Raw genomic sequence first — 15,489 nt, forward strand, 5'->3', positions numbered from 1 at the left:
ATTATTATTATTATTATTATCATTATTGCAGTATTGACATAGTTATAGTCACTGTATATAGTAACTCATTACAAATACTCAAAGTAATCAAGTAGTTTTGGTTAGTAGTTGGAGTACTTGTACTGTTATGTGTAGAGAAGTCTGGACTTTTACTCATATTTAAGTATGCATTACATTATATAATCTACTTAGTTACTTTTAGAATCATAGTTAAGTACTGAGTTCAATGAATATCCAAACCATTCATCTGCATTTTTTTTTTTTAGCTAGTAAGGTTATCTGATCGCAAACTGACCAATGACAATAAAGATATATGGATGGAAAACTAAAAACACTGCAGCAGCAGCACAGGTTTGGAGTTAGGATGTTAATGATTAATCATTAAACAATTCATTGCCATTGAAAATTTAACCCAAAAAATTCATGGGTATTTAATCAATAGTCTAGAAATGTCAGTATTTCAACAATCAATTAAGGAAAATGGACAACTTTTGCAACCCTAGTTTGGAGAGGTGACTGTGCCCACTGAGCTGAACAGAACAGGAGTTGAGACTAACTTAGACTGAAGATTTAGACAAACAGAAACCCCTTTGATTGAATGTTGCTTTTGATGAAGTATTAAAGATCAATTGTTAAAAAGTAACTAATACTCTAAGTAGTTTTTGAGAGTGAAATTTATTCTTTATAGACTTTTCTTTCACTTTTGACATGAACTAGTAGGGTAAACACAGGTGTCACCGATGATACTAATTAAGATTCTCTTCCATTCAGGTCAAACAGAGTCAGAGTGCTGCTGTTGTGCACGCTGGTTCACTGGAAAGGCTCTGCTAAACAAAATGCAATGGGACTTTAATTAGTATTATTTGTAACACCAGCGTATACCCTACTATTTTATATCAGTATGGCTGCTGGGAAAAAGGTCTTATATGATCTGTCACCACAGAAAATAGCATTTTTTCAGGACAAATCTAGGCTAGGCTAGGATACGACCTTACAACCACCTATGACCCCCTTTTTACTGTAATGAACAGTGGTGTAATCGACGTTTGTCACGGCCAGCCACGTTCATATGACCACAGGTGTTACCAATACTAATTAAGGTCCTGTTCCATTTAGTGTAGGAGAGCCTTTTCATTTTTTCAGGCTTAAATTTATCATTTAATTAAAATAAGGAAGAATGTAGCTCCACAGCAAGTGACCATAAAAATCTAAATAAATATTTTTTTTCCTTTCCTCCTTTACAGTGAGCAAACATGCAAAATAGCAGCCCTGATTCTGTTTGATCTGAATGGAACGGGACCTTAATAAGTATATCTGGCAACACCTGCGTTTACTCCATTATTTCATATCAATGGCTTCTGTGAAAAAGGTCTATTTTGCTTTTATTTATGTGACTGTACAGTAAGTCCTCTTTTTGTGAAACTGAGAATTTGAGATATGCATTTTTATACCTCTGTCACTGTAGTCTGTGGTGTTTTTGATACTGGATTCCATTGTATTGTAAGGCCTTTTCAGTATTTTTCCTTTGGAACTGAACTGGATGAAGTATTGAGTCAGGAAGTTCATTCATGAACTTGGAAACGGTACGTGTGACAAAATTATCTCACCTTAAAGGTCTCCTTTCTACTCTTTTCACAGCTTTCAACCACATCTGCATTTGCTGTTAAAAGCTTAAAAAAAAAAGGAATCAATTTATTATTTGTTTGTTTTGGACTTTTTTGGTCCATTTCTTGGCTTTTTGGTCCTTTATAGTGTCACAGATAATGAATCCAATACACCACAAATGAGTCAACACATTAATATGTAAAATCCTAGAAATACTAGAAGAGTGCAGCTCTCCACCAGGCACCCTGAAATGAACATTGAAATGCAATGCCTTTGCAATTACCAACTATTGATTACTAACTGTAATTTAATTACATATTTTTTTCAGCAACTGTAACTGAGTACAATTACATTTATTTTGTAATTTAATTAAATGTAATTACTCTCCAACACTGCTAGTAGATTAGTAAAAAGTTTTTTTAAAAAAGCCTCGGTTTAGCCTTGCAGTTGTTGATGACTGGAGGCCCATAATGACTGGTTAAGAGGAGTGAAGAAACGGTAACAGCTATAGGTTTTACACAGGTTTTTCAAAAATTGTGAATCACCCCAAGCACGAGAGGTCCTTGATCATACTGTCATAAATGTACAAAACAGTGTAAGCTGCTGTGTCCTGTACTATGCAAGATTAGCCGCAGACAAGCTCCAGGTCACTCACACATGCACACACACACACGACTGATCGTGTGATCTCCTCTGGGCACTCAGCTGGTGGAGATGATAACAAAATCATTTCTAAGTAAGAAAAGCATAAGCTTTACTGAATGCACGTTACTGTTTTTTTCTGATTACTCAGTGTATAGACTAATAGTTTTTAGACTCAAACCAAATGTATCCATGTTCAGTTCCTTTTTTATTTGACCATATGAATGCAAACTGATTTTCTCTCATTACACTGAAATTTGGGCTAAACAACAACAGCGATAACGAATCTTTTTTTTTTTTAAATTCCTTTTGTGGAATGTGATCAACATTTGTAATTAAATAAAAATTATCACGGGGTTCATCAGTTATGTTGTAGTCAATATACTATATTTGATAGTGAAAATAATAATATTAGAAAAAAATATCATAATTTGCAAGGTTATTCCTGAGCTCAAAAAAAGAGACCCCCTCAGAAAATTATAAAAACATTATGATTAGACCTATACTTCAGGAGATCAAATATACAGACACAAACACACAGGTTCCTTTTGGAATACTGTAGGAATATTACATATTATGATTTCAGTCTACCATAGAAATAGAGTGTCTCCTCAGATGATATTGCCTTTACATCAAAAACAACCTGGTAGGTCACATCCACAAAGTGCAGCCGGGTGCCGAGCCAAGCAAAACAGTGTCGTGTCATTCAAGCATCCACCTGCAGCTCTGCAAATAAAACCTAAGGAGCACTAACGTATTCACGCTCACAGTTTATCCAGCCTGCTACTTGCTTTTCCATTTTTTACCTCCACATGGGCAAATAAGGGGTCCTCGGCGTAGTCACGCACAACATGGATTTTCCCATGTTTTTGTTTGCGGAAGAATTTTATATGTATCATTACGGAGCTCAGTTAGGATGTGTAATAAGGTTTTTTAGCAAGAGGAAAATTACTGGATACATCGAAGAGTAAAAGACCACCGTGTACAGTAGAATGTCTTTTTTGTGCTGCAGAGGTCAATCATGCTGGGTTCAATTTAAAATGGAAAGCCAAGTGTGCTAATATTAGGAAAACTCAACATTTATGCAATTTTCAGCCTAATTGCATTAAATGCACAAAAATATGTCACGGTTGCACTTTATTTTACAGCACACTAGTAAGACAAGCCGTACTTTGTATCAAATTAGACAAAAACTACAAATATGTTCTTTATTTGACCATTATTATAGTTTAATTAGGGACACATTACAACAGAACTGCACTGCAAACTAAAGTGAAATAATATATGTGTTACCTCCACATTTAAAAGCTGGATGTGAACCAAATCTACCAAATAATTACAACATAAGTTATATTGTGTCTTGCTGGGATATAATTGTGTTTGTCTACTGTGTAAGTTACAGTTCTGGTCTAATGTGTGCCTAATTACTCTCTAATAAAGTCTAATAAGAGTCTCATAGTGAGAAATAATACACTTTAATTTACAGTACAGTTTGGTTATAAAATGTCTCTAATTACTCTCTAATAAAAGTCTGATGAGGGTCTAACAGTGGTAAATAATACAATTAAGAGTTCAGTGTGGGTCTGTTCTAATGTGTCCCTAATTGCCCTCTAATAAAGTATAATAAAAGTCTAACAGTGTCAAATAATACATTTTAGTTTACAGTACACTTCTGCAGTAATGTGTCCTTAATTAGCCACTAATAAAGTTGAATAAATGTGTAACAGTGGGAAATACTTTTTATTATGTCTAATTTCATACATAAAGTATGACTTCTTATGTCTTATTAGTGTATGATTAGGTATACTGTGGCTAATAAGGGTGTAACTACTGTGTAATAAGGACATGTTCATGTTTTTCTTTTTTTATTTTGCCTAACTTGATACAGTTTAAGTACAGCTTGTTATATCTTATTAACATTCTGTAAAATAAAGGGCAACCTATGCCACAATATGATTTATATAAGCTTGTTTTTTTTTTGCTTTCCATGTCTTTAAATATAACTTCTGGGTTTTCTAGAGATAACGTACAGTACAGATTGATTGGAAACAAAAGGAAGACAAACAAAAAGATTTTTTTTAATTGCACATAATATCAGGCACAAATATCACGTTTAGCTCCTAATTTTATCACCTTAAATACTCCGAACATGCAACAACTGACTCTGAATGAGACCCTTTGAGCCGGACACCTGCAGTACTGTATATACACCGTGTTGCATTTGTCCCCCTCGACCCCTCGTTCTCCCCCCTTCCTATTTTATACCACTGGTGGTGAAAAGCTTGCCTTCTTTCTTTCTCCCCTTTTCTTCTTTCTTCCCCTCCTCATTTGTCCTGCACATCAGCCTGGATTTTCTCCTATTGGGTCCCCCCTCTTTTCCAAGAGGAACTGGATTGTGTGTGTGTGTGTGTGTGTGTGTGTGTGTGTGTGTGGTGGCAGGGTGGCGTTGGAGGGTCAGCAGTGTTGGTGCGTTAGAGGTTAGTGAGCGGCAGCAGCAGAGAGGTAAGAGAGAAAGAGTGAGTGACACAGAGGAAATAATGAGGGTGTGTGGAGAAACGAATGAGTGAGTGCGGGAGAAAAAGTGTGTGTGTGTGTGTGAGGGAGGAAGACAGAGAGCGGGCCTCAGGGTCGGTGGGGTCAAGACCGACAAGCTCAGATGAAGGATAATCTGTGGAGGTCCCTTACAGCGGGGGGTGAGGCCCCGGTGGAGCACGCCCATTCAGACTTTCTCACACACACACACACACACACACACACACACACACACACACACACACACACACACACACACACACACACAATCTACAACACACCGCACACCCCTCCATCGCTCGCTTCCTCTCTTTCTCTTCTGTCTCTTCTCCTTCATCCTCCTGTTCCCTCCTTTTTTTGTTGCTTTCTCTAAAACCCGCCCCTCCTATTTCTCTTGTTGCTTTTTTTTTTCTCCAACACAGTTGCAGCTGGATTTCAAAGGGCACTTTGCCAGCAGAAAAAGCTGAATGTTTAGCAGGCAGATCCCTCAGTCAGGCAGGCTGGGATTGTGGAATTCCTGCCTCCCACTCTTTAGGAACCGTTTTTGCCCCTTCGGGGGCCCCTGCCATAACTGCCAGCGGCCTCCTCCTCCATCTCCATCTCCAGCCTCGAGCCAGGGCCCTGTTTGCAAATTGAGCCTGACAAAAAATAGTGGGGTCTGGGGGAGAAGAAAGGGGCAACGCTTCAGATGGAACAGCCACTGTTGTTTTTTAATTATCACTTAGAGGGTTAATAACGAGTGAGTGCGTCATGATTAAATACATGAATGAATGGATCTGTGTGCTGTATGCATGAACATGACTGCACAAATCAATCCCGCAAAAGGATGGAAGGATGCTTTAAAATCCTAAAGAGGTCATACAAAAAGTCTACAAACAACTGACAGAATGTAAATTGTATAGCATTTTCAAGATCACTATAGATTTTGTTTGCAGTGTCTGGAAACATCTCAGCGAGTACACCTGTCTTTTGAGTTAGGATCGCCTGCACATGTTGCCAAAAGCTATTTTTCCATTTGCAAAGGTATTTCTGATGAGTCAAAAATATTCATCCATATATGATAAGAACATACAAAAGCTCATAGTTTGGCTCGGAGAGACAAAAGGAAATTAAGGGGTTCTGCAACAGTTATAATGCATGAAAAAGGTGAATAATACGGGAAGTGGTGCAGAGCTCAGTGTGTGGTATTACTGCAGGTAAATTCACTTACGCTGTGCTCTGCGGTGTCACCTCTTCTGCTGGCCAAGCAGGACAAATCTGGTATATTTCTCCACCGTCCAATACAAACCGCTGCTCTGTGTGACCATACAGATGTTACAGATTGTGAGATGTGAATGTAACATTTCCCAGAATGTATGGAACAGACAGGCTTCCTTAATAGAAAAAACAGTATAATATTCAGACCTTGAAAAACTTACCTCAGTGTGAGCAAACGCTGAGAAAATGATGTGGCAGAAAGCTCAAGAGAATTCGAGTAAGTGGTCCTTCAGTTAAGTTTCTTTTGTCCAACAGCATAAAATTAATTTAATATCCTAAACAGCATGATACTGTAATGGTTTCAGCCCACCCCTCCCATCCGCCTCAGACTGTTCAGGGTTTACTGTATAGCACATGAAAGCTTCCAAATATGGCCCTCATTTCCCATCATGCTTACTGGTGTTAATAGTTGTAGAAGTTTGCTATTTTATATTACAAAATAGAAATGTTACTTTTTTTGTTTGTTTCTATTTAAAAAATGGTGGTTTGTGTTGGTAATCAGCATTTTTATGCTGGTTTAAGCTTTTAACCATTAGTGTGCCGGCCGTTTTTGCATTTTTTGAGTGCCTGTGCCTTATGCCGAATTTCTTTGCTTCTTGCACTCATTCCACGATGCTTGCCGCGATATGTTATTTAACTTTATCTCACACGATTGCAGAAGGATTTTTTGTTTTGTTGTGTTTTTTTTTTTCTAATAGGCAGATTTGGATTCATGTTAATATGTATTTTCAAGCAGTTTTTGACAAAACAAGCAAATAAAACTTTCTAAAAATTATTAAACAAATATTTGGGGGACCCCCTGCTTTAACTCTGAGGACCCCCTTGACGTCCAGGACCTCTGTTTGAGGACCCATGCTGTAATACATTTATAGTATCCAATAATGTGTTTAAATGATCTTATTTGATGGGGTTTGCATTTGTGTGTTTATGCATGATGCATGTATGTATGTACACAGAGATGGATATGCAGCATAGATTATTAGTTTTTTTTTGTTTCCAGGATTTGCCTATGCCAGTCATTTTCAAACTGGGGTCCAGGGACCAACATCAGTCCTTGAGTGGGTTCTTGGGTGTCCCCAACAAAATGAGGAACAGAATAATTTTACTTTTATCACATCTTTTAAAGTAGAAGCCGCAAAGGAAGAAAAAGGGTTGACCGTTCTGATTCTAAGTCGATCTTACTTTTAAAAATCTAGGAAACCAATTGATTTAAAATGATAAGTTATGTTTACTTTACATCTACCAGTTAAGATGTCCTAAAATGCAGTTGTATTTGCTTAACTGTGAAGTTGTTGCAAACTTGTTCTTTCTAAGTGTAAGGATTTTTTGTATGTAAATCAAGTAAATAGACAAATTGGTCTTACTTAAAAACTCTAGGAGGCATATTCCCTTGAAAATAGTAAGTAAATGTCACTATTCATCTTAGAACTGAGTTGTATTTAATTGGGAAGTTGGGTCAACTTAAAAATGACAAGTGAATGAACTTGCTCTTTCTAAGTTTAAAGAATTTATCTATTTCTTTATACAGTTATCAATACAATAGACAAGTTGATCTTACTTTAGGAATCAAGTTCCCCTGAAAAGGGTGAATAAATGTAATGATTACCCTTCAGTTATGCTAATGTTAATATCTACTTGTTAAGTTAACTTTAATTTGAGTTGTATGTACTAGATTGTGAGGTTGCTGCAACTTAAAAATGTTAACTTATTCTTTCTAAGAACATTTTTGTATTTGTTTATACAGATGAATCAATAAAATAATTAAAATTCTTATTTGTGTTTTTATTATTTGATATCCCTCCATATATTTCTGCTTACATCTTCCTTTGCTTTTAATACCCCCTCTGACCCAATGTTTCCTCTCCCTGTTTTTTCAGCCCTGGTTCAGTCCACATGAGCACAAGAGCTCGGCAAAGAGCAGGTAGCATATTTGGATGATAAAAAGCTCGCAAAAACCCTTTTCATGTGCGAGACAGATGTTGTGCCTGTCTGCGTTGTACCACTGAAGAGAGCCAGAGCATGAGCGAGTGAGATAGATAGAGCGAGAGAAGAGGGAGGGGGTGAGAGGAAGAAAGGAAGGGAGAAAGAGAAATGGGGTGGGAGAGGGGAGAGGGAGGGAGGGTTCACTCAGACCTCACCTCCTTCACTTTGGAGTGTGTGCGTGTGTTTGTGTGTGTGTGTGAGACATAGAGAGACAGGGGGAGGAAGAGTGAGGGGTATCAAGGGAGAGATCAAACACACTTATGTTACTGTAGCAGGAGCAAACACCCCTCCACCCCCAGCTCAGCCACCTCCACCATCATTCATCCATATGGACAGTGGTGGATAGTATCTCAGTACATTTACTCATGATTTTGAGGTATTTCTACTTCAATTGTCATTACATTTCAGAGGCAAATATTGCACTTTTTACTCCACTACACTTATTTCAAGGCAGGTTCCTAAATATTCAGCTTTTTCACATGAAGCCAATGATGAACTATAATCCACTGATAGAGATTTAACTAACCAACTCCACATAAAGTACTATAAAGTAGCTCCAGCTATAACAGTAAAATGTTGCTTACACAAAAATGCATGATCCAGTAGAACTATATAATGATATAACAGTCACAGACAACATTTTCTACTTACAATATTATGTGTACAGTTTTGCTTTACAACATTGTACCAGTGATGGAGGAAATACTCAAATCATTTACATAAGTAAAAGCAGCTATAAAATCATCTATTACAAGTAAAAATCCTGTACATATTATCAAAAGTACTTATAACTCAGAAAATTATATTATTTGGTTATTATTATTACAGATGAATTGATGTGTATGATGCATTTTACAGTTGTAGTTGGTCAAGGTGGAGTTAATTTTAACTAAATTCTGTTTAGTGGGTAGCTTTGTAACACTTTCTTGCCAATAATGCACTATAAGTAAAATCATAAGACATCATAATGCCTTTCATAAGACTTTATAAAACAGTTTATAAATCTTATAAACATCAATAACATACTATAGCATGACTTTGTGAGCTTTAAGTGAATTGACAATACCATATAAGTAGTTTTATAAGACATTATTCCATTTCAAAGTCTTTGAATTTATCATCTGTTATGATATGTCAGAGCACTTCTCTGTGTGGAGTTATAACTGGTGACAGTTATGGTAGTTATAATTTGCTTTTTGGCAATAAGGGCTGTTGGCATACAGTCAAAGCATTATGAATGCTGAACTTATAATACATGTGGAGCTAATTCAACCTATTAATTAACTATTATATATTCTGATAACACCTAAAGTCACCTAAAGTCATAATGCTTTATAAGCACATTAACTTAAAAAACATTATGACCACCATTTATAATACTTAATAAACCTTGTTGTAAGCTGTCATGAGTGATAAGGAGTTTTATAATGCCTTATAAATGCATTACAATGTCTTATGAATTCAATGTGTTTATAATGCATTATAGACATGACCTTCATAGAAAATGTGATAGTGTTTTCATATATACTTCTGCATATATTTTAAAAGTTGTATCAATATTATTACTGACCCAATAAAGTGTATGTGACATTTTAAAGGTGTAGCTGTTATAAATTGTCATGCTTGATTATACACATGTATAAAGAGCTTGATAAATGCATTATAATGTCTTATGAAGGTGCTTATAATTAGGGCCAGTCCTGGATTTTGGGGCCAGTGTTGATATAGATATTAGGGAGTTAAACAATTCTGAAAAAGATGATCAAATATACATAAAATGCCTATAAATCTACAAAAAATTAAAAACAATTGGCATTAATGTTCTGTACAAAAAAAAGTTTTCATAATGGCAGACATCAGATAATAATAACGCACCAATGCCAATATAGACTGATATAGGTGTGATAGGCCAATTTCAGGCCGATAATGTCAGCTAACCAATATATCTGTCTAGCTCTACTTATGATGCATTATATATTTCCTTCATAGAAAGTGTTAGCGGCATGTTGCATATATTTTACAAGCTGCATCTGTTTTGCATAAACTCTTAATCTGCAAAGGGACTAAAGCTGTCAAATAAATTAAGTGGAGTAAAATGTACAAGAATTCCCTCTGAATGTTGTAGTTGTTGTAATAACAGAACATCAAAATTGATCTTAAGCACAGTAGACTATACTTTCTTACATGCCACCACTGCATTTTGCTGATAATAACATTTTTAATGCAAGACTGTTTTGAAACAGAATATTTTTTTCATTCTTATATTGCTACTTTTAGTTAAGTAAAGGATCTGAATGGCACTGGAGGTGTATGTAGGGATGCATGAGGTCAGGACAAGACTAAATAAACTTTACAACCCCTTTTCTGACTCCACTCTGCATCAGAGGGATGCACAGCAGCACAGGACTGGGTAGGGGAGTGAGAGGAGAGAAGAGGATTTCCCTTGTAAAACCCAAGTGTGAGGCAAGGGAAGGACGCCACCCACCCCACTCCTCCACCACCACCACCTCCACCACACACTTCCCCTACCGGTGATGTCAGGGCGGCGGGCAGGGGCTCCCTGATAAAAAACCTTTGGACTCGAGAGAATGAGAGAGAGAGATGGAGGAGTGAATGGAGGAGGATATTACTACTACTGCATGGACCGGTACAGAGGAGCAGCAAGTCACTCTGTGAAGCGCACAGACGCACCAACAAAACCAGGAGGAGCTGACGCGCAGACGCCGAACCATGATTTAACGGACTAATATTTTTGTCCTCTCTCAGAAATTCAACAAGTAGGATAGCTATTTTAGGGCTGGCACTTTGCACTGCACTTCAATTTGCCCCTGGAGTGACTTTGTCTTGTTTTTTTTTTTTTGTTTTTTTTATTTACTCTGATTCACCTTGCAGCCATATTTTGGAGCAGGACGCACTAAATGATGCCGCAATTGTCAGGTAAAAGAAAATAGAGGCTTTGTGCAAAGCCATGGAGTGAAATAATCTGATTCCACCTGATTTAATCCATGCAAATAAAATCGGACACTTTTTTTTAAAGAAGGGAAACTGCATCCACATTTTTCTCCGAATAAAAATAATTCTGTTTCTGGTCATTTCAAATTTGGAATCAGCCTGGTGACACTTCACAATTGTTTCTTTACCTCATGAGCTCAGTGACAGAAATAGTTTGACTTGTTTCCTACCTGTAAACAGAAACAAAGTGACAGATATTTTGCAGACAGCACAGGCTACATGAATGGAAAGGGTCCGCGCAAAGTGCAGGAGTGTGGAGAGCCACTGCAGCTGCGCCAAGACAGGATTTAGATTAATTTAGCTGAAGATCTGATTGTTTTCTGTGATTCTTCAGGACTTTATTCAAAATCAACACCAAAACATACCAAGAACCTCAATATGACTTTGAATGTGACATCCTCTTTATTAGTTTAATCACTTTGGAATGCACTGATGGTTTATTTGATTACTCTCTTAATTTGTTTACTATAAAGGTTCATTTTAAATTCCATTTTGAACAGCCGTTTCTTTACTGCTAGGTAAATGTGCGCAAGTAGATCTAACAACCACAGTCTGGTCTGGTGTTGCTGCTGATCTGGAAACCAGAGCCAGACTTTTAAGATATTTTTCCCCTTTATCTTCAACAAACCCCCGCCAAATACCTTCCCTAACCTGAGAAAATGTTGTTGCTCAGACTACTGGCAATCTTCCTCGTCCTCATCACTAACACGTGGCTGCTCAACCCGGTCCGCTCCGATGCACTCAGCCGCTACAAGCGCGCCCTGGCCCGGCGGGCAGACCGTGAGCTCTCCAGGCTAGCAGGTGAACCCTGCACCGTCTCCGGCGTCTGGAGGTCCCGGCGGCAACCCCGCGCCCTCTCCCCGTCCCAACACCGCCCTCCAGCGGCCCATGCGAGGACGCACACGAGCCGGAAAGAGCCATACACTGTAAAGAGCGCTCCTGCGGTTTGTGCGGGAGGGTGCAGGTTTGATACCGGGGTGCACCGGGTCGAGCCGGCGGGGCAGGATGATAAGAAGAGCTGGGGCGACGCGGACGATGCGGCGGCGGGAGCGGGGGACGGATACGTGACGTTGCCCGGACAGCTTTATGACAAAACCTCCACAACAAACGGGAGAGACCCGAATTATGTCAGTGTGGACGCCACACAGCAACCCGGGGTGTCTCTGCTAAAAGACGTCGGGCAGACAGCCTCCTCCTCGGGCTCAACCTCCCGCTCCAACCGCAGCCTCGACGGGACGCTTCTCTACGAGGAAGATGGCAACTCCAGTTGGGAGAAAGTTTTCCCCGACAGCTCCACAGATTCCAGGGGGCTCCAGGTCCTCTACAGGCTGCAGCAGGCGGATGGAGACCAGCAGTCCTCGACGGGGACCACGGAGGACGGCAACGACGACTACTCCGGGGAGGTTGAGGAGGCGGACCCGCCGGCGAGCCTGCCCGTGGGCAGCTCCTCTCCCTGGGGGAGCCCCGTGCCGAGGGTGCCCCCTTCCTGGATGACCGCCCTGTACTTCAGCGGGCGTCGGGAGCAGCTGAAGGTGAAGCCGTCCGCAGGGGTGGAGCTGCCGAGGGCCAAGTTCAGCCTGGAGCTGTGGGTGAAGCCCGAGGGAGGGCAGAGCAACCCTGCAGTCATAGCAGGTGGGTGAAAACTGACTGGAACGCTTGTTTTTGGTTGTTAGCGTTTTTCATGTCATTCTGGCTGTCGGTAATAAATGGATTACAGCTTCTCTTTGAAAACTATTTTAATCCTCCTTTAATCAATATCAAATGTTAGACATTTAACTATATAAATAAAGTAACAATGCTGTAATTAACAAGAAAATAATGATGCATTTAACAATAAACTAATTCTGCAAGTCCATAATAGACTTTTTTCACAGCAGCCATTTTGACATAAAACAGTAGTGTGAGGACAGGTGTTACTAATGATACTAATTAAGACATATCCTCTGCTAGACAGCTGGGTGTCCCTAGTTAATAAATCCAATCCAATCCAAATATTGTATTTTGGTTTATGCTTATTCAGGTTTAGAGGGTTTAGAGGGCTATTTTAAGCTGTTGCTCAGTTGCTGTTCAGTGGGTTGATACCATGTATGTTACAGATTTGGTGCAAAATGTAACCCTTTTTGACCCCGTTTAGAATAAAAAAAAAGGTGAAAAATCCTCCCGAAATGCCTCATTAAAGCAGTAGTTCACCCAAAAATTAAAATTCAGTCATTATCTGCTCACCTTCCTGCTGACTGAAGGTCAGGTTTAGTTTTTTAGTCCACAAAACACTGCTGGAGTTTCACAGGAAAACAGCGCTGCAGAATCTCCCAAACAGTTTAAGTGAATGATGACCAGTTTTCAAACGGAGAAAAAGACAACTGAAAAAAAAACAAAAAAAACATTAAATTTCTCCATACCACTTGTCCGATGTAATCCAGGTCTCCTAAAGCCCCAACATGCCAAGTTGACTTGTAAGACATCATTTACACCATGTTTTTATCCTAAATCTTCACTGTAGATGCTTAGCTTGGAGCCACGTTCATGTGCACACCGTCTGAATTGGGTGTGTGTGATGTGACAGTGCGTGCACGTGAGTGAACAGCATGTTGGGGCTTTAGGAGACTGGGATTACACCAGACAAACGGTATGAAGGCATTTTAAGTTTCTTTTTTGGTTGATTTTTCAGTTTGATAACTGGTCACCATTCACTTACACTGGGAGATTCTGCAGTGCTGTTTTCCTGTGAAACACCAGCAGTGTTTTGTGGACTAAAAAAAAATAAACCTGACCTTCAGTCGGTATGAGAGCGAGTAGATTCTGACTGAATTTTCATTTTTGAGTGAACTATCCTGTTAGGATACAAAGACCTTGATGAACCCCATTGAAAATTATTACCTAATTTTTTACAGTGAGGTCGGGTTTCAAAAAATGGTCTCTCTTCGATGAAATGGATACTATGGGAGCTAACATGATCACACATGAACACACACTGGGCTCACTGAGTCCACAAGAGCCTCAGTTTTCCAGTCATGCCCAATTTATGATATTCCAATACTGTTTAGGGAGCCCAGTATGCAGGAAAATTCAAATACTATTTTTAGAATGGGCAAAAATAACACATTTATGCTGCATCCAAATTCATGGTTTTTGCCTAAATTTGCATGAGATTAGCATAAAGTTGGCATGTCACCAAAGGGGAGACTCTGGGATCCCCATAGAACCCATTGTTATTCAGATATCTTTAGGTAAGAAGTCAAGGGACCCCTTTGAAAATGGCCATATCAGCCTTTAAAAGAGGCCCGCAACAGCCTCTGAAAGACAGTAATGTCAGCCGAGGACGAGGGCGTCCCTGCGGAGTTGATTAATGCACTAGAGCTGTGAGATGCTGCCTTGCTGCTGCCCTGCACTTGGCGCCCTAAACAGAGCATGTGATGCACATGTACACAGCGCTGAATTATGATAGTAATCCATTCAGGTCAAACGGAGTGTGAGTCAGGGTGCTGCTACTGTGCATGTTGGCTCACTGGTAAGGCTTTACTAAATGCAATGGGATGAAATTCATTGGCGTTTACTCTACTATTTCATACCAGTATGGCTGCAATGAAACAGGTCCATAATGCTGTGGAAATTTTCCTACTGAAATATACATTATGTACCTAGTATACTGCACAGCCTAATAGACAACAAAGATTAGCCCAATAACCTGATTAACAAAATGTAATATGTACTTGAGCCCAACTGATGCCGGCTTTTTGGAGCCAATGCCGATATCAATATTAGGAAGTAAAAAAATTCCAATATAGATACGCTGGCCGATACTGATGATTTACATGCAGATTAAATTGCTTGCTTATTGCACAGGTGTGCCTTGGACTTGACACAATAAAAGGGCACTCTAAAATGTGCGGTTTGATCTTGAAAAGAGACATTTATCAGGCATTGAAACATGGCTCACATAGGGCATTAGGTGACAAATTTTCTTTCCGAGGAGGGCCAAGTCATGACCCGCCCTGCTCTGCCTCTGTTTGGTTACTACTCGTTGCCTTCATCACTTGGTTCAGGTAGGTTTAGACATGAGGAGTGACTGGTTAAGGTTAGTGGATCAAATATGGATCAAATATACATGGAGTAGAAAGATAAAGAATAAAAACAATCTGCATTATGTTGTAAAAGTATCAGTGCGTATTGGACTGCATATATGCTCATACCGATATAAACCTAAAGAGCTGTTATAGATCAATATCAGACTGATAATATTGATCCACTGATATATCAGTTGGGCTCTACTGTGTACAGTAACTACGGTTACAGTCTTTCCTTGGTAATAGGCCTTCAGCTCATGACTATTTTCATAGCTGATTAATCGGTTGATTATATAGTTGTTTGCCTATAAAATGTCTGAAAATTGTGAAAAATGTTGTTAAATGTTTCCCAAAGCTCAACATGACGTCCTCAAATGACTTGTTTTGCCAACAA

At 39.1% G+C, this 15,489-nt stretch overlaps 1 protein-coding gene across 1 annotated transcript in view; it reads left to right on the top strand.

Annotated features, from left to right (window-relative positions):
* The first annotated feature begins 10,569 nt into the window (after positions 1 to 10,569).
* The window catches only part of pappa2 (pappalysin 2), a 110,019-nt gene continuing 105,099 nt past the window's right edge, over positions 10,570 to 15,489 (top strand). The window contains exon 1 of the mRNA XM_084732600.1: positions 10,570 to 12,663. Coding sequence (XP_084588726.1) covers positions 11,691 to 12,663 — 973 coding nt within the window. The 5' untranslated portion in view covers positions 10,570 to 11,690. The remainder of the gene's footprint in view (positions 12,664 to 15,489) is intronic.

This window comes from Lutjanus erythropterus, chromosome 12 (assembly GCF_056507025.1).
Source record: "Lutjanus erythropterus isolate fLutEry1 chromosome 12, fLutEry1.hap2, whole genome shotgun sequence".
Classification (NCBI taxonomy): Eukaryota; Metazoa; Chordata; class Actinopteri; order Lutjaniformes; family Lutjanidae; genus Lutjanus; species Lutjanus erythropterus.